The following is a 22,169-nucleotide window of genomic DNA, read 5'->3' as shown; positions in this document are numbered from 1 at the left end:
GAGGGAAGCGGTAGTAATAGGGGTCTCAATAGTCAGGGGAACAGACAGGAGATTCCGTGGACATGCCCAGAATGGTATGTTGCCTCCCAGGTGCCAGGGTCAGGGACGTCTCAGATCGCGTCCACAACATTTTGGAGAGAGAAGGAGAGCAGCCAGATGTCTTGGTACATATTGTTGCCAATGACATAGGAAGGAAAAGCAAAGAGGTCCTGAAGAGAGAATTGGAGAAAGCAGACAGAAAGCAGAGAAGCAGGCCCTCCAGGGTAGTAATTTATGGATTGCTGCCTGTGCCACACATCAGTGAGGGTAGAAACAGGGTGATTTGACAAATTAATGCATGGCTGAGAAGCTGGTGCAGGGGACAGGGCTTCAAGATCTTGGAACATTGGGATCTCTTCTGGGAGAAGTATGACCTGCTCAAACATGACAGGTTGCACCTGAACCCAAAGGATAAGGAGATGGCAGGTGAACTAAATGAGTACTTTGCTCCAGTCTTCACTGTGGAAGATTCTAGCAGTGTGCCAGATGTTGAAGGGTGTGAAGGCAGAGAAGTGAATGCTGTTACTACTATAAGGGAGAAGGTGCTCAAACAGCTGAAAGACCCAAGTATACATAAGTCAACTGGAATAGATGGCTTTGTCACCAAGTTTGCAGATGATATGAAGATGGTGGAAGGTCTGGTAGTGTTGAGGAAACAGGTAGACTGCAGCAGGACTTAGTCAGATTAGGAGAATGGATAAGAAAGTAGCAAATGAATTACAATATTGGAAAATGCACGGTCATGCACTTTGGAAGTAGAAATAAATGTGCAGACTATTTTCTAAATGGGGAGAAAATCCAAACATCTGAGATGCAAAGGGACTTAAGAGTCTTTCTGGAGAATACCCTAAAAGTTAACTTGCAGGTAGATTTGGTGTTGAGGAAGGCAAATGCGATGTTAGCATTCATTTCAAGAGGTCTAGGATATAAGAGCAGGGATGTGATGCTGAGACCTTATAAGGTACTGGTGAGGCCTCACTTTGCATATTCTCAAGAGTTTTGGGTTCTTCATCTAAGAAAAGATGTGCTGGCATTGGAGGGGGTTCAGAGGATGATTCTGGGAATGCAATGGTTATCATATGAGGAATATTTGATAACTCTGGGTCTGTACTCACTGGAATTTAGAAGGATGAGAGGGAATCTCATAAACCTTTTGAATGTTGAAAGGCCTAGACAGAATAGATGTGGAAAGGATGTTTCCCATGGTGGGAGAGTCTAGGACAGGAGGGCACAGCCTCAGAATAGAAGGAAATTCATTTAAAACAGAGATGCAGAGAAATTTCTTTAGCCAAAGGGTGGTAAATTTGTGGAATTCATTACCACAGACAGCTGTGGAGGCCAGGTCATTGGGTATATTTAAGGCAGAGCTTGATAGGCTTTTGATTGGACACAGCATCAAAGGCTATGGGGAAAAAACTTGGGATTGGGGCTGAGGAGCGGAAAAAAGGATCAGCCATGATTGAATGGTGGAGCAGAGTGAATGGGCCAAATAGCCTAATTCTGCTCCTATGTCTTATAGTCTTATCTCCCAAATATGCAAGTATTTTGGCTAAATTAAGCTTCGTCTGACAATTCCATCTCACATGTTGATTAGCATGTAATTACACTTTGTTCTCCTAAATTTCATTTTGCTTGGAACAACCAATAGGCTTCTATTCATACAACCTCATCATCAATGTGAAAAGTCTCAATGCTCTTCATAAAAAAACATAATTTTGCAGTCATGGTTGTTCAGTAGGGAATGGCAGCAGCCACTTGGCAGACGGTGTGAAACAAACAACAGTAATGAGACAAATCTTCTTTTATTAGTTGAGGGGGAATGTTGACCAACAGACTGTAAGTACACCTTTGTGTTTCAGCATATTGGATCCTTAACATCTAATGGGGTCTCCAATTAAACACCTCAGCAATAAGTTGTTACAATTTCAGACTAGAAGGTATTCAGAAATTACCAAATTGAAGTGTCAATACAGGTATTGATTTTTAGTCTTTACATTAATTTTAAGTCTACTCAATGAGCTTACTGTTTTTGTAGACCACATAAATAAGGAAGTCATGGAGCCTAATGAGGAAGGTACAGAGATGATGAAAAATGTGGTAATAATGATTCCTTTAACCAGCATAAATTTAATCAGCATTGAAAAACTGCCTACATGTCTGACTGGCATGATCTTCAAATTTAAAATATGGCAATAAATCAACAAAATGAAATCTTGCAAAAACATATTTTAAGTGAATTCCACCCTTCCTGAAGGAAAATGAAGGTTATTTTGACAACCAAATTTCTCCTCATCCCCAAAGGAACACATTAATCTATATTAGTGCAGACAAATCATAGACAAGCTAATGCAAAATGCTTAAAATACCATCTGTGAGGCAATTATAACAATACATTTGTGCTTTAAAATATGGAATTGTTTTGAACAGATCCAGTGGCAATATACTTGATTTCTTGTAACTATCAAAGTTGAATGCTTATGTCACCAGGTTAGCAGAATGTACATTTGACAAATATCACAGTGAACACTTCAATGCAACATTGACATATTGCTGCATTATTTTTAGCTGTTCTCTTTGAAATAAGATATATAAAATCAACAACAGGTAGCATAAACAAAGACAAAACAAAATCATTAACATGGAGTTGTTTAGAGCTCTAGCGACATTCCACTCTTAACTAGCAAAGCCACTTTCAAAGTGGAAACCTAAAACTACGATTGCCAACAAAATGATTATTATACCTTTGTAACCTTTGCTTTGTGTTCTATAAAATGTCACAGTACAATGAACATTCACAGTCTAGTCCCAGGATGCTTCTTAATAGCCTTATTTTTTTTAACAGTGCAGAAGCACCTGGCTGGGAATTAATGTGTTTAGCAGGAGGAAACAAAGGATTAAGGTATTTATCATTAAATAGTTTAGATTAGATTATGAGGACACGCAGTCCTACACATAATCCTACTTTAATCATACTTAAAATCCTACTCAGAATCTTTGATTTTACTCTGAATCTAATCAGGAGAAATAACATTGCTGGCACATACAGATGACTGATTAAAAAAACAACAAATATTAAAAAGCAGTAAGGAGTTACAAAGAAGAAGAAAAATCCACTCCTCTGCCTTTGTCTAAGGATCTATTCCTACAGCCTTTTTTCTGTGATGGGTGACTTGTTCAGCACGTACTTCCAGATTGTAAGAATTCTACCTCTTTTGGAAATCCCTCTATAGAACTAAAATGTTAGAATTTACCTCTCAGAATAAACATGCTCTATTTGAGATAAGCTGTGTCCTTAGCTGAGGCATCTCCTCCTTGGTTGGAGGGGAGGGTGTACCCACTGCTCACAATAGTAATTATTGACAGCTGCACCCTCTCACTAAAGACAACTAAGTCGTGAAGTAAATCACATTTTCAAACATAAGAATTCCGAAAACTCTTTCTAAACTGAGGGAAGTAGTAGACTCTTAGAACAGACAAGGCTTAAGGTCTTGATGTTAGAAAAGGCAAACTCAAATCATCACAAGATAATACAAACAGAAAATGGTAGAAATATCCAACAGGTCAGGATGCATCTGTAGACAGAGAAAGGGAAAATTTTCCTAAACTTCTGCACTGTTATTGACAGCCACCCACTAAGAAGCAGCATGCAGCTCGGTTACGAAGCTACTCACACAGCAGCAGGTTCTTAACTGAAAATCGACATACTTTGTGGGGGTAGAAGGGTGGGTTGGCAAGTTTGCAGACGACACAAAGGTTGGTGGTGTTGTAGATAGTGTAGAGGATTGTCGAAGGTTGCAGAGAGACATTGATAGGATGCAGAAGTGGGCTGAGACGTGGCAGATGGAGTTCAACCCGGAGAAGTGTGAGGTGGTACACTTTGGAAGGACAAACTCCAAGGCAGAGTACAAAGTAAATGGCAGGATACTTGGTAGTGTGGAGGAGTAGAGGGATCTGGGGGTACATGTCCACAGATCCCTGAAAGTTGCCTCACAGGTAGATAGGGTAGTTAAGAAAGCTTATGGGGCGTTAGCTTTCATAAGTCGAGGGATAGAGTTTAAGAGTCGCAAGGTAATGATGCAGCTCTATAAAACTCTGGTTAGGCCACACTTGGAGTACTGTGTCCAGTTCTGGTCGCCTCACTATAGGAAGGAAGTGGAAGCATTGGAAAAGGTACAGAGGAGATTTACCAGGATGCTGCCTGGTTTAGAGAGAATGCATTATGATCAGAGATTAATGGAGCTAAGGCTTTACTCTTTGGAGAGAAGGAGGATGAGAGGAGACATGATAGAGATATACACGATATTAAGAGGAATAGATAGAGTGGATAGTCAGCGCCTCTTCCCCAGGGCACCACTGCTGAATACAAGAGGACATGGCTTTAAGGTAAGGGGTGGGAAATTCAAGGGGGATATTAGAGGAAGGTTTTTTACTCAGAGAGTGGTTGGTGCGTGGAACGCACTGCCTGAGTGAGTGGTGGAGGCAGATACACTAGTGAAGTTTAAGAGACTACCAGACAGGTATATGGAGGAATTTAAGGTGGGGGGTTATATAGGAGGCAGGGTTTAAGGGTCGGCACAACATTGTGGGCCGAAGGGCCTGTACTGTGCTGTACTATTCTATGTTCTATATGTACTTAATTTCAGGAGTAAGGAATGGGAAAGGAAGTAATATAATGGCAAGAAATTTTATGTTGGAAACATTTTTGATTGTGCGTGGGCTACCTACCCGCTTGTAACAATGTCTGATCACACAAAACTGAAAACTGAGAGACAATCATCATACACTGGTTTAATAAAATCTGAAGGCTTTCGTTTACAACCATAATTTTGCATACCCACTGGACTTCATTATGAGGTTATTGACACAGGACTGTGGTATATTGTGAAGTTGTAGAAAGACATCTTTCCGAGCAATATTGTAAGATCAGTCACAATGTTGTACAATATACATTCACTTTCTGGCAATACTAATCCTATACTGGTGACAGCTGAAATAAAATCCAGGTGCTTGAGAATTCCATGTAATTTCCAAATAAAATGTTGGGAAATACATTGAAAGAATATAATGTAAATACTGATATAACTATCATAGCACTTAAAGGCTGGGTTAAGTACTGCAAATAAGTTTACTTTGTCTCCCATTACTGAAGTTATATGTCTACTGAACTCACCAAGTCAGCAAACATACAGATTCCTCTCATCTATCATTTATTCATTGAGATAAAAGACAGTAAGTAGGTCCTTCCAGCTCTTCGAGATGCATGAATTAGTAAACCCCAATTTAACCCTAGCCTAATCACAGGACAATTTACAATGACCAATTAGTCTATCAACCGGTACATCTTTTGACTTGGGAGGAAACCAAAACACATGGTAAAACACAGGGAGAACATATACAAACACGAGGAATTCTGCAGATGCTGGAAATTCAAGCAACACACGTCAAAGTTGCTGGTGAACGCAGCAGGTCAGACAGCATCTCTAGGAAGAGGTACAGTCGACGTTTCAAGCCGAGAACCTTCGTCAGGAGGGTCTCGGCCTGAAACGTCGACTGTACCTCTTCCTAGAGATGCTACCTGACCTGTTGCGTTCACCAGCAACTTTGATGTGTGTTGGGAGAACATACAAACTCTTTACAGTGGCGGGAATTGAACCCATGCCATTAGTACTGTAAAGTCCAATGCTAACCACTAAGTTACCGTGCCACCCTAATAATAACTGACTTCAAAAGTCAGCTTTTTAATCCACCTGTATTCATTAGTCCATGTTATCCTCTGAACTTCATCCACCCTCCCTATCATGTGTAATTCTGTCTCCATTTTACAACTCTGCTTTTGCTGTCACAGACAGTTACTTCAGTTCCATTCTGATGCTTAGTTCCAGCTCATCATTTGCCTTATCCATCAAAATAACAATATACTTTCCTTCACTTTGAACACCTAGGACATCACAGAGTATTTCAATACTTCCGATATCCTACCCTCCCACCCCTTTTGCCCAATCTGGCACTATACGTCCACAGCAAGAATCCCAGCTTCACTGAAAAGCAAAACTAAAATACTGTTTCTGGAACCCTGAAGTAATATGAGAAAATGCTGGAATTACCCTGAAGGTTAAGCAATAACTTCAGAGAGAAAAAGAGCAATTTTTTGTTTTTACAAATTAATGGCCTGCTGAGAACTCCCAGCATTTTTCCATTAATTTAAAACATGTTTGATGTCCAAAACATTTGTTTGATATTAGAAATAAAAACAGAAAATGCCTGAAATTCTCAGGAGGCCAGGCAGCATCCCTGAAGGTAGAAAACAGAGCTAAAGTATCAAATTAATGATTGTTTAAAAAATAAGAATTGGCCTTTTCATCTTTAGTTGACAACATTTCGGGCTAGAATTTTGAGCAGCCAACCCTGAGCACTAAACCATGGCAGAGTGTTAGATACGTGGGTTATGACCAAAGGGGAAATGGCTGGGGTCACTTGCACTTTAGAGCAAGGGTCTTTATTAGGTGCTGAAAAATCAAACTGACAAAAATTAGTGAAAATAGTGAAAACTACCAATATTTACAAAAAGATGTTTACAAGAAAATACAATAATAGCTCCATACTTTGTCCAGTGTGAATTCCTGCAGCCCTGATCTTACCCTCCTACTGACAGCAAAGAGCTCCATTTATTAGAAATCAGGACATACCATCTTTAATTACCCACAAAGTTAACTACATATGAATTAGAATATGATACACTCCACAATGTAGTTACAATCATTTTACAAAATAAACAGAAGTATCTACCTTACAGTAATACAGTATACAGTACCTGTACACATATATACACATTTGCACATTTCCATTGTTAAAGTAGAATATTCCACTGTGTATGGAAGGAAAGGCACCAGAAATCCAACCCCAGCACATCAGTTCCATTTCGGACCCATTATGAGAATACACTGGGGAAGACATTGAAGTATGTTCACTCAGCACAATGACAACAGAATGACAAGACAATGTGTGTGTGTGTGTGTGTGTGTGTGTGTGTGTGTGTGTGTGTGTGTGTGTGTGTGTGTTTGTGTGTGTGTTTGTGTGTGTGTTGTGTGTGTGTTTGTGTGTGCGCGCTCGTCAGTAAAGTGTTTACCGAGTGCTTACCACCACACTGAACATAAACGCTGGGCAAAAATAGGGTACATAATTTACAATGACAAACAAGATACTGCTTGGCTGAATCAAAAGGGATCAGAAAAATGGTCGCAAGCCAGTTGACAGGTTTCTATGGAGCAACTTAGTCCCACAACTTCCTCCCAGTGCCACAAAGCCAAACCATTTTGTGAAGTAACTATCACCGAAACATCCTAGAATGTCAAAGCTGCATGTGCAGAGAATTTACTGGAACACACTGGAAGGTGTATTCAGATCTCCATTCAGCTTTTTTTAAGCTATTTAATTAGATATTTTACTTTCTAGGAGAGCTGTTGAGTGCATGAGTGGTGCTTGTTTACAATTAATTCATTAACATCCTATATTTGATGGATCTGTGGCTAATGAAGAAGGCAATCTGCATACTGGCCTTCATCAGCTAGGGCACTATCTACATGTAGCCCCCCACCCCGGCCACCCTCAGGGTCGCTCGGCTCGCTGTCGTCTAGGGAAACAGCCTCGCCCCGCCAAACTGGATAATTCGTTTGTGTCGATGCTGTGTGAGGTACCCCACCCCGCCCAAATAACAGACAATACACCAGATGCAATTAAATGATTTACAGTTTATAGATATTACTGGAACTATATAATTAAAAGAGAATAAAATATAAAAGGCGCCACACTTATCAAAGTTCAATCTCTTCGTGCACAAAAACCGTTGGAGCTCAAGGACCTTCTTCTTCACCCTGCGACCCCCTCGGACCACCTCGACCGGCTGCCTGGGACCAACAACGGTGGTCGACCAGACGCTCCACACGAGTCCGTCTCCGTCTACTCGCCGAACGTCCCGCTCGGGGTCCGACCCCGTTAGCGGCCTCACAGCACCTCGTCCATCCTCTGTCTCGCTCTCCCGCCTTCTGCCCCAAAACCCCGCGCATACAGTATCTTCAAATACACCAAAACCATAACAACTATCCCAATTGGTTAATAGCACTCTCTTATCAGACTCTAAAGCAAAAACAAACTGTTAGCGCAAACTTTCTCAGTGTTTAACACAACAAAGCCACATTCCCCAGATTAACATAACAAAGACGCCATTTTAATTAGCCTCCGCAGTAACATAAAAATTAAACCCCCTTACATACAGGAATTGGGATACTATGTTGCAGTTGCTTAAGTCATTGGTGAGGTCATAATAGGATTATTGTCTACAGTTTTAGTCACCCTGTTGTAGGAATGATGTGGTTTAATTAGAAGGTGTGGAGCAGGATGAAAGGAGACTTGATAATTAGATAGAGTGGATAGCCAGAGCTTTTCTCAGGGAGGAAATGACTCATTAAGGGACACAATTTTAAGGTGATCGGAGGAAAGTATATGGGGGACATCAGAGAAAGAGGTTGGTGTGTGGAATGCCCTACTATGGGCATTTCAAAAATATTTTTCTAGCATCCATGTCTTACATAGGCATGTGTATGGTATAAATTTAGAGGGCTATGCATGAAGAAAGGGTTAACCTGATCTTCAGAATAGATTAAGAGGTCAGCACAACATCATGGGCTGAAGGATCTATACTGTCCTGTCATGTTCTATATTCTATGACGTTGCCAAGACCAGAGGGCCAGCATTGTAAAGAGAAGTTGGCCAGACTAAATCTTTATTCCTTAGAATGCAGGAGAATGAGGTACAACCTTATACAAGAGTCTGAAATGATGAGAGGCACAGAGAAGGTGGATAATGACAGTCGTTTCCTGAGAGTAGGGAAGTCCAAAACCAAAGGGGTATACATTTAGAGTGAGAGGAGAAGGATTTAAAAGGGCCCTGAGGGGCAACTTTTCATGCGGAGGGTGGTGAGTATGTGGAATGAGCTGACAGAGGAAGTGGTTGAGGGAGGGACAATAGTATCATTTATGCAGCATTGGGTAGGTGCATGGATGGGAGCTGCACTGTACCCGTGTGGCATTACTCTGTCATTCACTAGACGCTTCAACATTTAGGGTTCTGAAGTTCATAACAAGAGGGCAGTTAACGAGGCGACCAACAGGGTGGACATATCTAGTTGACCTCATCAATCCACCTGTGGCAGGAGCTTCTGTCCATCAACGAAATGGTAGAAGTGCCCACAGCACGGTCCTTGAGGAACAGACTACCACCTCACACTCCATTATGTTCTGTGACATTACAAACATGCTAAACTGAATGGACTCAATAGATTTGGCTGCTCAAAGTTGAATATTCCTGAAGTACTGTAACCCATCAATAGCAGAAACGTACACCACTACAATTTGATACTTTATGATTTGTATATCCTCCATGCAACCATTGCTTTCAAGACAGGGGATCAATTCTGATTCAAAGAGGAGTCCAGTCAGGCATGTCAGGATCATCACCAAGCATTATAACCATATAACAATTACAGCACAGAAACAGGCCATCTCGGCCCTTCTAGTCTGTGCCAAACGCTTACTCTCACCTAGTCCCATCTAACTGCACTCAGCCCATAACCCTCCATTCCTTTCCTGTCCATATACTTATCCATTTTTTTTTAAAAATGACAACATCGAACCTGCCTCTACCACTTCTGCTGGAAGCACGTTCCACACAGCTACCACTCTCTGAGTAAAGAAGTTCCTCCTCATGTTACTCCTAAACTTTTGCCCCTTAACTCTCAACTCATGTCCTCTAATTTGAATCTCCCCTACTCTCAATGGAAAAAGCCTATCCATGTCAACTATATCTATCCCCCTCATAATTTTAAATACCTCTATCAAGACCCCCCTCAACCTTCAACGCTCCAAAGAATAAAGACTTAACTTGTTCAATTTTTCTCTGTAACTGAAACCCAGGTAACATTCTAGTAAATCTCCTCCGTACTCTCTCTATTTTGTTGACATCTTTCCTATAATTCGGTGATCAGAACTGTACACAATACTCCAAATTTGGCCTTACCAATGCCTTGTACAATTTCAACATTACATCCCAACTCCTATACTCAATGCTCTGATTTATGAAGGCCAGCATACCAAAAACTTTCTTCACCACCCTATCCACATGAGATTCCACCTTCAGGGAACTATGCATCATTATTCCTAGATCATTCTGTTCTACAGCATTCTTCAGTGCCCTACCATTTACCATGTATGTCCTACTTTGATTAGTCCTACCAAAATGTAGCACCTCACACTTATCAGCATTAAACTCCATCTGCAATCTTTCAGCCCACTCTTCTAACTGGCCTAAATCTCTCTGCAAGCTTTGAAAACCTACTTCATTATCCACAACACCACCAATCTTAGTATCATCTGCATACTTACTAATCCAATTTACCACCCCATCATCCAGATCATTAATATATATGACAAACAACATTGGGCCCAGTACAGGTCCCTGAGGCACACCACTGGTCACCGGCCTCCAATCTGACAAACAGTTATCCACCACTACTCTCTGGCATCTCCCATCCAGCCACTGCTGAATCCATTTTACTACTTCAATATTAATACCTAACGATTGAACCTTCCTAACTAACCTTCCGTGTGGAACCTTGTCAGAGGCCTTACTGAAGTCCATATAGACAACATCCACCGCTTACCCTCTTCAATTTTCCTAGTAACCTCTTCAAAAAATTCAATAAGATTTGTCAAACATGACCTTCCACGCACAAATCCATGTTGACTGGTCCTAATCAGACCTTGTCTATCCAGACAATTATATATACCATCTCTAAGAATACTTTCCATTAATTTACCCACCACTGACATCAAACTTACAGGCCGATAATTGCAAAGTTTACTCTTAGAACCCTTTTTAAACAATGGAACCACATGAACAGTACGCCAATCCTCTGGCACCATCCCTGTTTCTAATGACATTTGAAATATTTCTGTCAGAGCCCCTGCTATTTCCACACTAACTTCCTTCAAGGTCCAAGGGAATATCCTGTCAGGACCTGGAGACTTATCCACTTTTATATCCCTGAAAAGCGCCAGTACTTCCTCTTCTTTAATCATCACAGTTTCCATAACTACCTTACTTGTTTCCCTTACCTTACACAATTCAATATCCTTCTCTTTAGTGAATACCATAGAAAAGAAATTGTTCAAAATCTCCCCCATCTCTTTTGGCTCCACACATAGCTGCCCACTCTGATTCTCTAAGGGACCAATTTTATCCCTCATTATCCTTTTGCTATTAAGATAACTGTAGAAACCCTTTGGATTTATTTTCACCTTACTTGCCAAAGCAACCTCATATCTTCTTTTAGCTTTTCTAATTTCTTTAAGATTTTTTTTACATTCTTTATATTCCTTGAGCACCTCGTTTACTCCAAGCTGCCTATATTTATTGTAAATCTTTCTCTTTTTCCCAACCAAGTTTCCAATATCCCTTGAAAACCATGGCTTTCTCAAACTTTTAAACTTTCCTTTCAACCCAACAGGAACATAACGATTCTGTACCCTCTGAATTTCACCTTTAAATGACCTCCATTTATCTATTACATCCTTCCCATAAAACAAGTTGTCCCAATCCACTCCTTCTAAATCCTTTCACATCTCCTCAAAGTTAGCCTTTCTCCAATCAAAACTCTCAACCCGGGTCCAGTCCTATCCTTCTCCATAATTATATTGAAACTAATGGTATTGTGATCACTGGACCCGAAGTGCTCCCCAACACATACCTCCGTCACCTGACCTATCTCGTTCCCTAACAGGAGATCCAACACTGCCCCTTCTCTAGTTGGTACCTCTATGTATTGCTGCAAAAAACTATCCTGCACACATTTTACAAACCCCAAACCATCCAGCCCTTCTACAGAATGGACTTCCCAGTCTATGTGTACAGCATATTCCTATAGGTTGTTCTCGGGAAGCTGCATGCCAGATTACCTGAATGCTAAACAGCAAAAATAGTATGCAGTATGCAGAGCACAGTGATTTCACAACCAGGAGATCTAAAGGAAACTTTGCAGTTCAACCATATCACATCCTGAACAATAGTGCAAAATTAAATAATCATAAAGACATGAGATTCTGCAGATGCTGGAAATCCACAGCAATACATACAAAATGCCGGAGGAACTCAACAGGTCAAGCTGCTCCTATGGAATGGAGTAGAGTCGACATTTTGGGCCAAGACCCTTCATTAGGACTGGAAAGGAAGGGCGAATGAAGCCAGAATAAAAAGGAGGGGGGAGGGAAAGGAGCAGAGCTAAATGATGATAGGTGAATCCTCAGGAGTGGGGGAGGAGAGGATGAAGTAAGAAGCTAGGAGGTAATAGGTGAAAAAGTTGGGTGAGCAGGACTGAGACAGAACCGCCACATTTGTGCACTATGATGAGTTAATCATAAAGCATACACCTGTAAAAGACTCATTAGTTCCTGATGTACATCTGGTATGGCAATCTTACTCTAAGGTCTTCATTTTTATTTTCCAGAGTCTGTACATTTGCCAGCAGAATAGTCAGAGCAGAATAGTCAGGACAGAAATCTAATGTCCCAGTTTTTCAATCAAACTTCTGCTTTCCTAAAGAGGAACTGCACTCGCAGCCCGAGTCTGATGTCTGAGGTTCGCTGATTTTGCCTATCAATAGATTTTTTTAATGTCTTAAAATGATGCTGTTTACTGAATAACCCATGGCTATGACCGTGGATTTTAGCTGTAGTGCTAAACATTCTGAAGCATTCACAACTATGTTCAATCAAAAGTGTTATATAAATGATTTTACCCGAGATCGCCATTATCACAGAAACCTCCAGTCAATTCAATTCAGATTATGTGATGGTAATAAAGGTATGGAACTTGGCAGCATTGCAGATATAGTACAGAAGCCTGTCCTCCAGAACCACTGTACTTCTAATCAAAATGTTGCAGTGCCAGTAAAAATACTGGTGTTCACTGCCACTGTGGAAAATTCCCAGTATAACCAGCATTTGTCGGTAAGTGACAGTGCACAACAAGATATACCTCAAGATGGAGTTAGTGTATGGTAGAAATGGTGGAAAGATAAAACTGACGGCTCTTGCAGCATTCCAAAGTTCAAAAAGTTCAAAAAGTTCAAAGTAAAATTTATTATCAGAGTCATGTCACCACATAAAACTCAGGTTTTTCTCTGCTGGCATACTTTGCAAATCTTGTAACAGAATAAGTGAATTAATGGCCCAAATAGAAATAAATGGGTACAATCTAATTGTCATTATACAGACATGTTTGCTGGGTATTAACTTTACTAGGATACTTAACTTTCAGAAGAGGTAGGCAAAAATGAAGAGTAGACAGTGGGAGTATTATATATCCTAAACCAGAGGAAATTATAACGCAGGGCATCATAAAAAAAACCTATGTCAGGACATTAGATTGACATCTGATACGGATATTACAATTATTAGGGACAGTTCAACCCAAACAGATCCTGGGCAGATTTTGTGAAGGCTGAATTCATTGTGTACATTATAGTTGGTTTTCTACAGCACTCTGTTCAGGGACAAACAAATAGAAAATTGATGATATCAACAGCTTGTCAAGAGGGATTTAAAGTCGAGTGAACATTGTAGTATAAGATTTTACACTAATCCAAGCTGAATCCAGGTCTTAAACTTGAACAGAACAAACTACAAAGGCACATGGTATAGGTCAGCTATGGTAGATTAGGAAACAACATTCAAAAATGTGACAGTAAAACAAATGGCTAAAATTTAAAGAACACATCATTTGCAAGTATTGTACAGTATATATCTTTAAGGGACATGCACTAAACAGGAGGAGTAGTGCAGCTGTGGCTATTAAGCCAAAGATAAATAGATCAAAGGAAAAGGCTTATAAATTTGCAGAGGAAACAAAAATAACAATTCTAAGGATAGGAACAAATTCATAACTGGCACAAGAGAATTGAAGCAGTGATAAAGATAATGGAAAGAAAAATAGAACGCAATGTAGCCTTGCAAGAAACAAAAAGTGTTACTCTGGGCAAGATGAAATATCAAATGTTAACGTATCTGTTTTATAGATTGGCACATGACACATTATACTAGAGAATAATGAAATAGCAGAGAAATTAATTAAGTATTTTGTGCAGTTTTCATGAAAGGCTCAGAAACATCTTAAAAAAGCAGAAACAGGTTTAGGGAGAATGAGAGCTTAATGAAATTATCATTACTAAAAATGTTATGCAAGAATCCGGATATTCATTCTGAATGACATGGCTATGAGTGGATGCACTGGTCGTCATTTTTCAAATTTAAGTATTCTGGAACAATTGCAACTGCTGTTTATGAAAGGGAGAGTACAAGAAAAGAAACAAAGAAGCATTGGTCGGTTAGTTGTCGGGTAAGTGCAGGATTCAGTATCAAGTATAGGGCAGTTGGACAATAATAATAGGATCAACTAGTCAATGGAGTTATGAAAAGGATATTTGTTTAGAGAAATTTGTTGAGGTTTTAAGGTTGTAACATCTATGGTGGGAAACAGACAGTCAATATTTCAGGTTAAGACACTTCATCAGGATTTCTAGCATCTGAAGTCTCTTGTCTCTCCAAGGTTCCTCCAGGTCTTAACAATATGGATAAAAGGTGATATTCCACTGGACAGCATGTATTGAAGAAGGTGTCACAACTTCCAAACAAATGGCTTGGCCATTCATAATTGAAATGAGAGACATTTCTTCACCCAGACGAAAGCAATTTCTTAGAATTTGCTACCCAAAAGGGCTCTGGACACTCTTTTGACGAATGTATTCTAAAAGTGATAACAATGTTTGAGATACAGTAGGAGCAAATGTTGCCACCTCACAGCTCCAGCAATCCAAGCATGATCCTGGACTCCCATGCTGTATTTGTGGAATTTTCACATTCTCCTGACAGTCTGGGGTTTCCCTGGATGTTCTGGTTCTTCTCACAGTCTTGCTGGCTGGTAGGGTAGTTGGCCACTATAAATTTCCCCTAACACATGGGGTTGTTAGATTCAAGGGAAATTTCTCTGTTTGAAGGGTAGGTTACAGGGAAATAAAATGAGAATTCTCCAGCCTTATATCCCTTTTGCCAATCAGCTTCCCAGCTCTTGGCTTCATCCCTCCCCCTCCTGTCTCCTCCTATCATGTCGGGTCTCCCCCTCCCACTTTCAAATCTCTTACAATCTCTTTTTGCCGTTAGTCCTGACGAAGGGTCTCAACCCGAAACGTCGACTGTACTTCTTCCTATAGATGCTGCCTGGCCTGCTGCATTCTACCAGCATTTTGTGTGTGTTGCTTGAATTTCCAGCATCTGCAGATTTTCTCGTGTTTCAGATTGAGATTGATGGGATTGTGCTGAGAGCTGGCATGGCCTCAGTGGATTGAATGGCCTCTGTAATTACAGATATAGGAAAGATCAAGTGTGAGGATGTACAGCTGGTGTAGGAAAGTGTTGCTGATATAAAAGATCAGCCACAATCACACTGAACAACAGAACATGCTTGAGGGGCTGAATAGCCTTCTCTTGCTTATTCTTTTTAATCTCACATGTTTCTTGAAGAATAATAGAAGAGCGAACATGAGGAGGAAAATCCAGTGCTTCACACATTGGTAACCAATGGTAGAATAATTATATTATGATGTAGTCGATGCCAGAATTGGACGCATACTGACTCTTGTTGAGCCAGAGGCAAATATGGGTGAAGTTAGGAGCGTAAATGAAAACAACACTGCAAATTTTAAAATTCAGCATAAATGCAAACATATAGACTATAAGACATAGGAGCAGAATTAGGCCAGTTGGCCCATCAAATCTACTCTGTCGTTTGATTATGGCTGCTTTATTTTCCCTTTCGACCCCATTCTCATGCCTTCTCGCCATAATCTTTGACACCCTTACTAATCAAGAACAATCTTCACTTTAGATATATCTAATGACTTGGCCTCTACGGTTGTCTGGATGGCTAACCTTTAAAATTCTCTATCCCAGATTAGAGATCAATAAATGTGTGGATGCTAAGAAATTCAAATGATGTAGAGGTTGCAAGAAAATGGTATGTGCAGGAGCTAACATTGTCTCAATTAATTATGTTCAAAATCCAAACACTGACTCCAGCTTCCATCTTTTTATGCTTTAATGTTTTATAGTTGAACCTGTGTGTCATCCATCTTCCCACTTAATTGCTTTTAAATAAAAAAAACAAATATACACAGACTGAGTATATAGGATTAAAAACTTCAAATATTTACAATTCTTCAAGTGAAGAATTTTCTCACTTTTGTTCCAAATAGTGAAACTTCAACCAGAACTTCAGGAAGCTACCCAGTAGCATTCATTTTGTCAATTCCACACAAGATCCACAATGCGATTAGGTTCACTGTGGATGAGACTGGACCAGTCTTCACACTCTCATCAAAAATTCATTAATCCATACAGAAGCAGATATCCATCTATACCAATCTCATTTACCAGCCCTTGGCCCATAGCATTCTATGCATTGACTATTCAGGTGCTCAAATGGATCTTAAATTTTGTGATAGTACCTGGTTTCACCATCCACTCAGGCAATGCATTCCAGATTCCAACAACCCAGGAATGAATTCCTCCTTGGATCCTCTCTAAACCTTTCATTGCTACCCTTACCAATGCCCCTAAAGTTTTACACAAATGACACCACCAACTTCAAGTGTTTTCTTATGATCTCGCCAAAGTCCTACACAATTACAACAAACTTTTGCTTTCACAATCCTCCTTGTTTGTATAACTGATCCATCTTTAATAGGCCCATCATTAAACTATGATTTCAGTTAAAAATAATTCCTACGTCATCTTAAAATCATCTTTAAAATGATTTGTATTCATCCCTCCTATATGGTGCATTGATGTCACAACAAAAACCAATAGAAAAACCCCTCAGAGCCATAGGTTTATTCACTTAATGTGCACTCAATAGCTGATGTTTTTACTTTTGAAATTGAAGTGTACAGTTAGTGTTAATCAAATGACCTAAGATCCTTAAACCACAAAATTACATGCTTAGTTATGTCATTTATTTAGAGATTCAACACAGTAACATACCCTTCAAACTCAACCAGTCCTACCACCCAATTATACCCATGTGGCCAATTAACCAACTAATCTGTATGTCTTTAGAATGCGGGAGGAAACTGGAGCACTCGGAGAAAATCCACACAGACACACAGGGAACGTACAAACTCTTTACCGACACAGGCAGATTGAATATGGGTCACTGGCACTTTTATAGAGTTACGCTACATTACTGTGCCACCCCAGATGCTGTCAAAGAATGAAATATGCCAACTGAGAGGACCACTAGCATCCACTGATGGATAGATATCGAATAGAGCAGGGTAACAGATGAACAAGGCTATTGTGAGCCAGGCCACTGAGAGAAAAGACTGCATGACCTCAAGATTTAGGAGAATAGACTGGGGAATACTGGAGAGCATCGCAATGGTTAAGTTTATTGGTAACATGGGTAATGCATACAAATTTCATTGCCACTAATTGTACACTGTTCATGATTCTTCACTTTCATTAACATGGTGGACACTGCCTTCAATCATTTAGTGAGGAAGCTGTTGGAGAGATTTTGGCTTGTGGTGGACCCATGAGCACAGAGAGATTGTGAGGGAGGTTGAGGTAGTGCAAGAAAGAGTTGCCACAATGACCAACTATATTATTTAAGGATTATCTGTCTGTATTTCTCATAGCATAAGCTATGGTTAACAGACTACTCTCATTCCCCGATTTATTTTCCTGTAACTATACCCTTTCACATGCCCATCTACTCCTGCAATTTCCCTACCCCTCATCTACACAATAATTAATTTAGTCTGGCCAACCAGCATAATGAACAGGCCAAAAATAAGGCTTCGGGATTTGGGAGAAAAGCAAAGCATGCATTGGAAACCATCCATCCAGATCCAACGTGGGCACTAGTCTCCCCAGCATTGAGGGCATCTTCAATAGGTGATGACTCAAGAAGGTGGCATCCATTATTCCTCACTATCCAGGACATGCTACTAGTGGGGAAGAGGTACAGGAGCCTGAAGACACACCAACTTATTAGGAACAGTTTCTTCCTCTCTGTCATCAAATTTCTGAAAATACCATGAACTCATGTACACTACCTCACTTTTTGCACTATTATATATTTCAACCCATAACTTATTAATTTTTTCAATGTATTGCACTATACTGTTATCACAAAACAAATTTCATAACACATATCAGTGATAATAAACTTGATTCTGAAACTCACTTCTTCACAAAGAGAATGTGCAAATCCCACACTAACAGTGCAGAGGTCAAGAATGAACGTGAGCCATTGTAGCTCTGAAGCAGCAGCACTATCTGCTGTGTCCCTGTGCTGCCAAGCTGGGCTCTCAGTAATGGATTCCTCATATTCAGAAACCTGGGGTTTGTTCTGAAATATCCACATTAAGTAATGACAAAATAGACCTCTCTACTGCTGAACCCCTACCCTTCCAAGTGTGGCCTCTGCTGTCTGCAGCCTTTGTGTATACTTGCATTAAGATCATGCAAATTATGTCTCTGATTCAGCTACATGCTATTGCGCATGATTTACAAGTTCTGCTGTAAACCAGCATCAAAATGGAATTCAGAATAACACCAGGATCTCCCTTTAAAGTTTAGTTTTATTGAACGTATAAGCATCATGCCACACAATTCATCTTCAAGTCCATGTGGACCTTAGTTATTTCATGTACAATATAATAAGAAATGCCAACTATCTATGCTTCAGTAGGATTTCTTTAAACTCTCATGTATATCCACCATTGTATTCGGGAAACTAATATATCAGCAAAATTGATTTAATTTGCTTTGTACTTGACAAATCCTAGATGGCCAGTGAAACACCTCCTAAACTCAGAGAAGCTTTCTCATGAAAACACTAACTACTCTCCATTTCAGACAGGTCAAAAGGCCATGGAAAATTCTGAATCATACTACGAATTAGAATGAATTAATCACATATCTGCTACATGATGTTACTACCACTTTCTGGAGGAACATCTCCTTGTACCTATCTTCACTTATAAGGCAATTTACATCTGCAGCATGCTAACACCCAAACTGGACCCCTTACAATTCGCCTACCAACACAACTGATCGACAGATAATGCATTAGCCACTGCTCTACATACTGTCCTTACACATCTGGAGAAGGATGCTTAGATGAGAATGCTGTTCTTGAACTACGGTTCAGCATTCAACACCATAATTCCATGCAGACTCAACAAGAAGCTCAGAACCTTGGTCTTGACCCTGCCTCGTGCAGCTGGATTCTGGACTTCCTGTCCAATTGCTGGCAGGTGGTAAGAGTGGGCTCCCTCACCTCCACTCCCACCCCTCTGACCCTCAATATAGGAGCCCCTCAGAGCTGTGTACTAAGTCCCCTCCTTTACTCCCTGTATACCCATGACAGTGTTGCCACCCACAGCTCTAATTTGTTAATTAAATTTGCTGACAAAACTACTCTCAAACAATAATGAGGCAGCCTACAGGGAAGAAGTCATCTCTCTGACACAGTGGTGTCAAGAAAACAACCTCTCCCTCAATGTCTCAAAAACAAAGTTGCTGGTTGTGGATTACAGGAGGAAAGGAGATGTGCTAGCCCCTATTGACATCAATAGATTTGGGGTTGAGAGGGTAAACAGCTTTAAGTTCCTCGGCATTCATATCACCAAGGACCTCATGTGGTCTGTACACACTGGCTGTGTGGTGAAAAAGGAACAACAGCACCTCTTTCACCTTAGACAGTTGAGGAAATTTGGTATGGGCCCCCAAATCCTAAGAACTTTCTTCCGGGTGCACAATTGAGAGCATCCTGACTGGCTGCATCACTGCCTGGTATGGGAACTGTACTTCCCTTAATCGCAGGATTCTGCGGAGAGTGGTGTGGACAGCCCAGCACATCTGTAGTTGTGAACTTCCCACTATTCAGGACATTTACAAAGACAGATGTGTAAAAAGGGCCTGAAGGATCATTGGGAGCCCGAGTTATCCCAACCACAATCTATTCCAGCTGCTACCATCCAGGAAGTGGTACCACAGCATAAAAGCCAGAACCAACAGGCTCCAGGACAGCTTCTTCCACTAGGCCATCAGACTGATTAACTCACGCTGATCTGAGTGTATTTCTATGTTACATTGACTGTTCTATTTCTTATAAATTATTATAAATTACTATGATTGTTCATTGCACATTTAGACAGAGATGTAACGTAAAGATTTTTACTCATGTATGTAAAGGATGAAAGACATGAAGTCAATTCAAATTCAAATTGAAGACCGGATATTTCATCACAAAATTAAAGTCAGCTCCAGGCAAGGGAGGGTGGTGCAGTGAAATGAAGAGAAGGCAATTCAGCAGCTTCTATCACACCCACCAGTGAAGAGGGAGACTGGAGGGTACTGGTGACCTCTCAACAGTAGAGCAGGTGCAGTCAGCAATGACTTGCACTCACCATGCCAATCAGAATCTAGCCTTTGACCCCACATCATAGTGCTGAGATACCACTAGGCTTGCCCCAGCCTGCTCAAGGCACCCCTCACAGGCAGACTCCCTACACTCAGCCATTGAGTGACTCGTTGCTGGGTCCATTCAGTTCCCGCCAGGGCAGCGTGAAGGGGCTGGCGGCTCACATCTCCAGCAACATGGGTTCAATCCTGTCTGCACATTCTCCCTGTCACCAAAAAGGTTTTCTCCAAACCCAGTAGGATGTGCAGTTTGATAGGTTAATTGGCCACTACAAATAGCCCCTACTGCACAGAATATGGCAGAATCCTGGAAGGCGGGGGCAGGGGCGGTCTGAGTAGATGACATTTCAGAACAAATAAAATGGGTGTTAAATCATTGGGATAGTCTTAGTGGGCCGAAGGGCCTATCTCCTGGCTTTGACATCCACGTTTTTGGTGCATCAATAGAGAAAACGAGTTTACACGAAGTTTTCGGCACAGCAGTACTGTACACACTTTTACTACTAACGACGCCGTAAATGTTTGCACAATTATTTCTCTGACACATAGACTGTGCAGTAAAGAATACCGGTGTGTTCTGGAACTAGGGAAATATTAGGCACAAACTCGATAACACCTTTCCACTCTGGCATATACAATTAGCACTTATGATCATACCCTTCCTCCATTGGAGTGTCAAACTGTAAACACTTAACAGCCACGCATATCCTCCAGTCACTGTGCCGCGCTCTGTACACCACACCATAGCCTCCTCTGCTGACATAGTGAAGGTCCACCAACTTCTGGTAAGGAACCACGTCTAGGATGGACGAGATGGGAGAGATACTGCTCCCCCCGGAGGCCTCCATGACTTTAGAGAGACGTGGATCTTTTCCCCCGTCACTGTTCATCCTTCGCGGAGAGGCCAGTTTCAGAGACAAGAAAACATTTCTTCCCTTCCAACGGCTTAACGCTTTTACTCCATAACAGGGCGGAAGCTAGCTCGGAGTAAACTAATTTGCGGCGTCAGAAGCAGGATGTTATAGTCAGTACTGACCAAGGGGTTAATTACTCACTAGAAAGGAACACCTCTTCTTTAGGAACGTTATTAATAAGAATTCCCCAAATACAACGCTCTTCCGCCTTTTCTACGGTCAGTCCCTGCGTAGCCCAGAGCGCATCAGAAACCACACCTTCTACGGGAAATGAGAGAATGATTTGCTGCTTCTAATGAATACTCCTGGGGCAAAAAGAAATCCCCCAGCAAACAAAAGGTAAATATTATTGCTGGCCGTTCAAATAAACCCGACCAGTGATTATCGGTCACAGCAAAGGAAAATCTTAGTTTTCTTTCTCTTTCTCCGTTCCAAGTTATTCAAATTTTCTACATAGCCGTGCAATGTTTAAGTAGAAATAATGAAGATGCTATTTCAGCAGAGATATTCTTCTTAGTGACTGTCAAGCAGAATTCCAGCACTTTGCAATTGATCCCAAGCCAGCGCTTCCCGGAAGAGCAATCCTAAATCCAAAGAGAGAAATTCAGAGGTGGGAATTACT

The 22,169-nt window shown here is 40.8% G+C and overlaps 1 protein-coding gene and 1 long non-coding RNA gene across 3 annotated transcripts in view; one reads left to right on the top strand and one right to left on the bottom strand.

Annotated features, from left to right (window-relative positions):
* ripk2 (receptor-interacting serine-threonine kinase 2) overlaps positions 1-21,787 on the bottom strand; it is a 95,097-nt gene extending 73,310 nt beyond the window's left edge. Inside the window, exon 1 of one of the 2 annotated variants that reach the window (XM_072256728.1) lies at positions 21,689-21,787. Coding sequence is in view for 1 of the 2 variants with exons in the window: in XM_072256717.1 (XP_072112818.1) it covers positions 21,291-21,523 (233 nt within the window). In the remaining variant the exon portion in view is untranslated. Of the gene's footprint in view, positions 1-21,290 lie in introns of both variants that reach the window. The other variant, XM_072256717.1, reaches the window with a different exon arrangement.
* LOC140196883 (uncharacterized) overlaps positions 21,707-22,169 on the top strand; it is a 44,102-nt gene continuing 43,639 nt past the window's right edge. The window contains exon 1 of the long non-coding RNA XR_011885829.1: positions 21,707-21,886. This is a non-coding gene — a long non-coding RNA (uncharacterized lncRNA). The remainder of the gene's footprint in view (positions 21,887-22,169) is intronic.

The sequence above is a fragment of the Mobula birostris genome, chromosome 1 (genome assembly GCF_030028105.1).
Source record: "Mobula birostris isolate sMobBir1 chromosome 1, sMobBir1.hap1, whole genome shotgun sequence".
Lineage (NCBI taxonomy): Eukaryota > Metazoa > Chordata > Chondrichthyes > Myliobatiformes > Myliobatidae > Mobula > Mobula birostris.
Note: the sequence above shows the minus strand (reverse complement) of the source record. Positions and strands in the feature narration are given on the sequence as shown.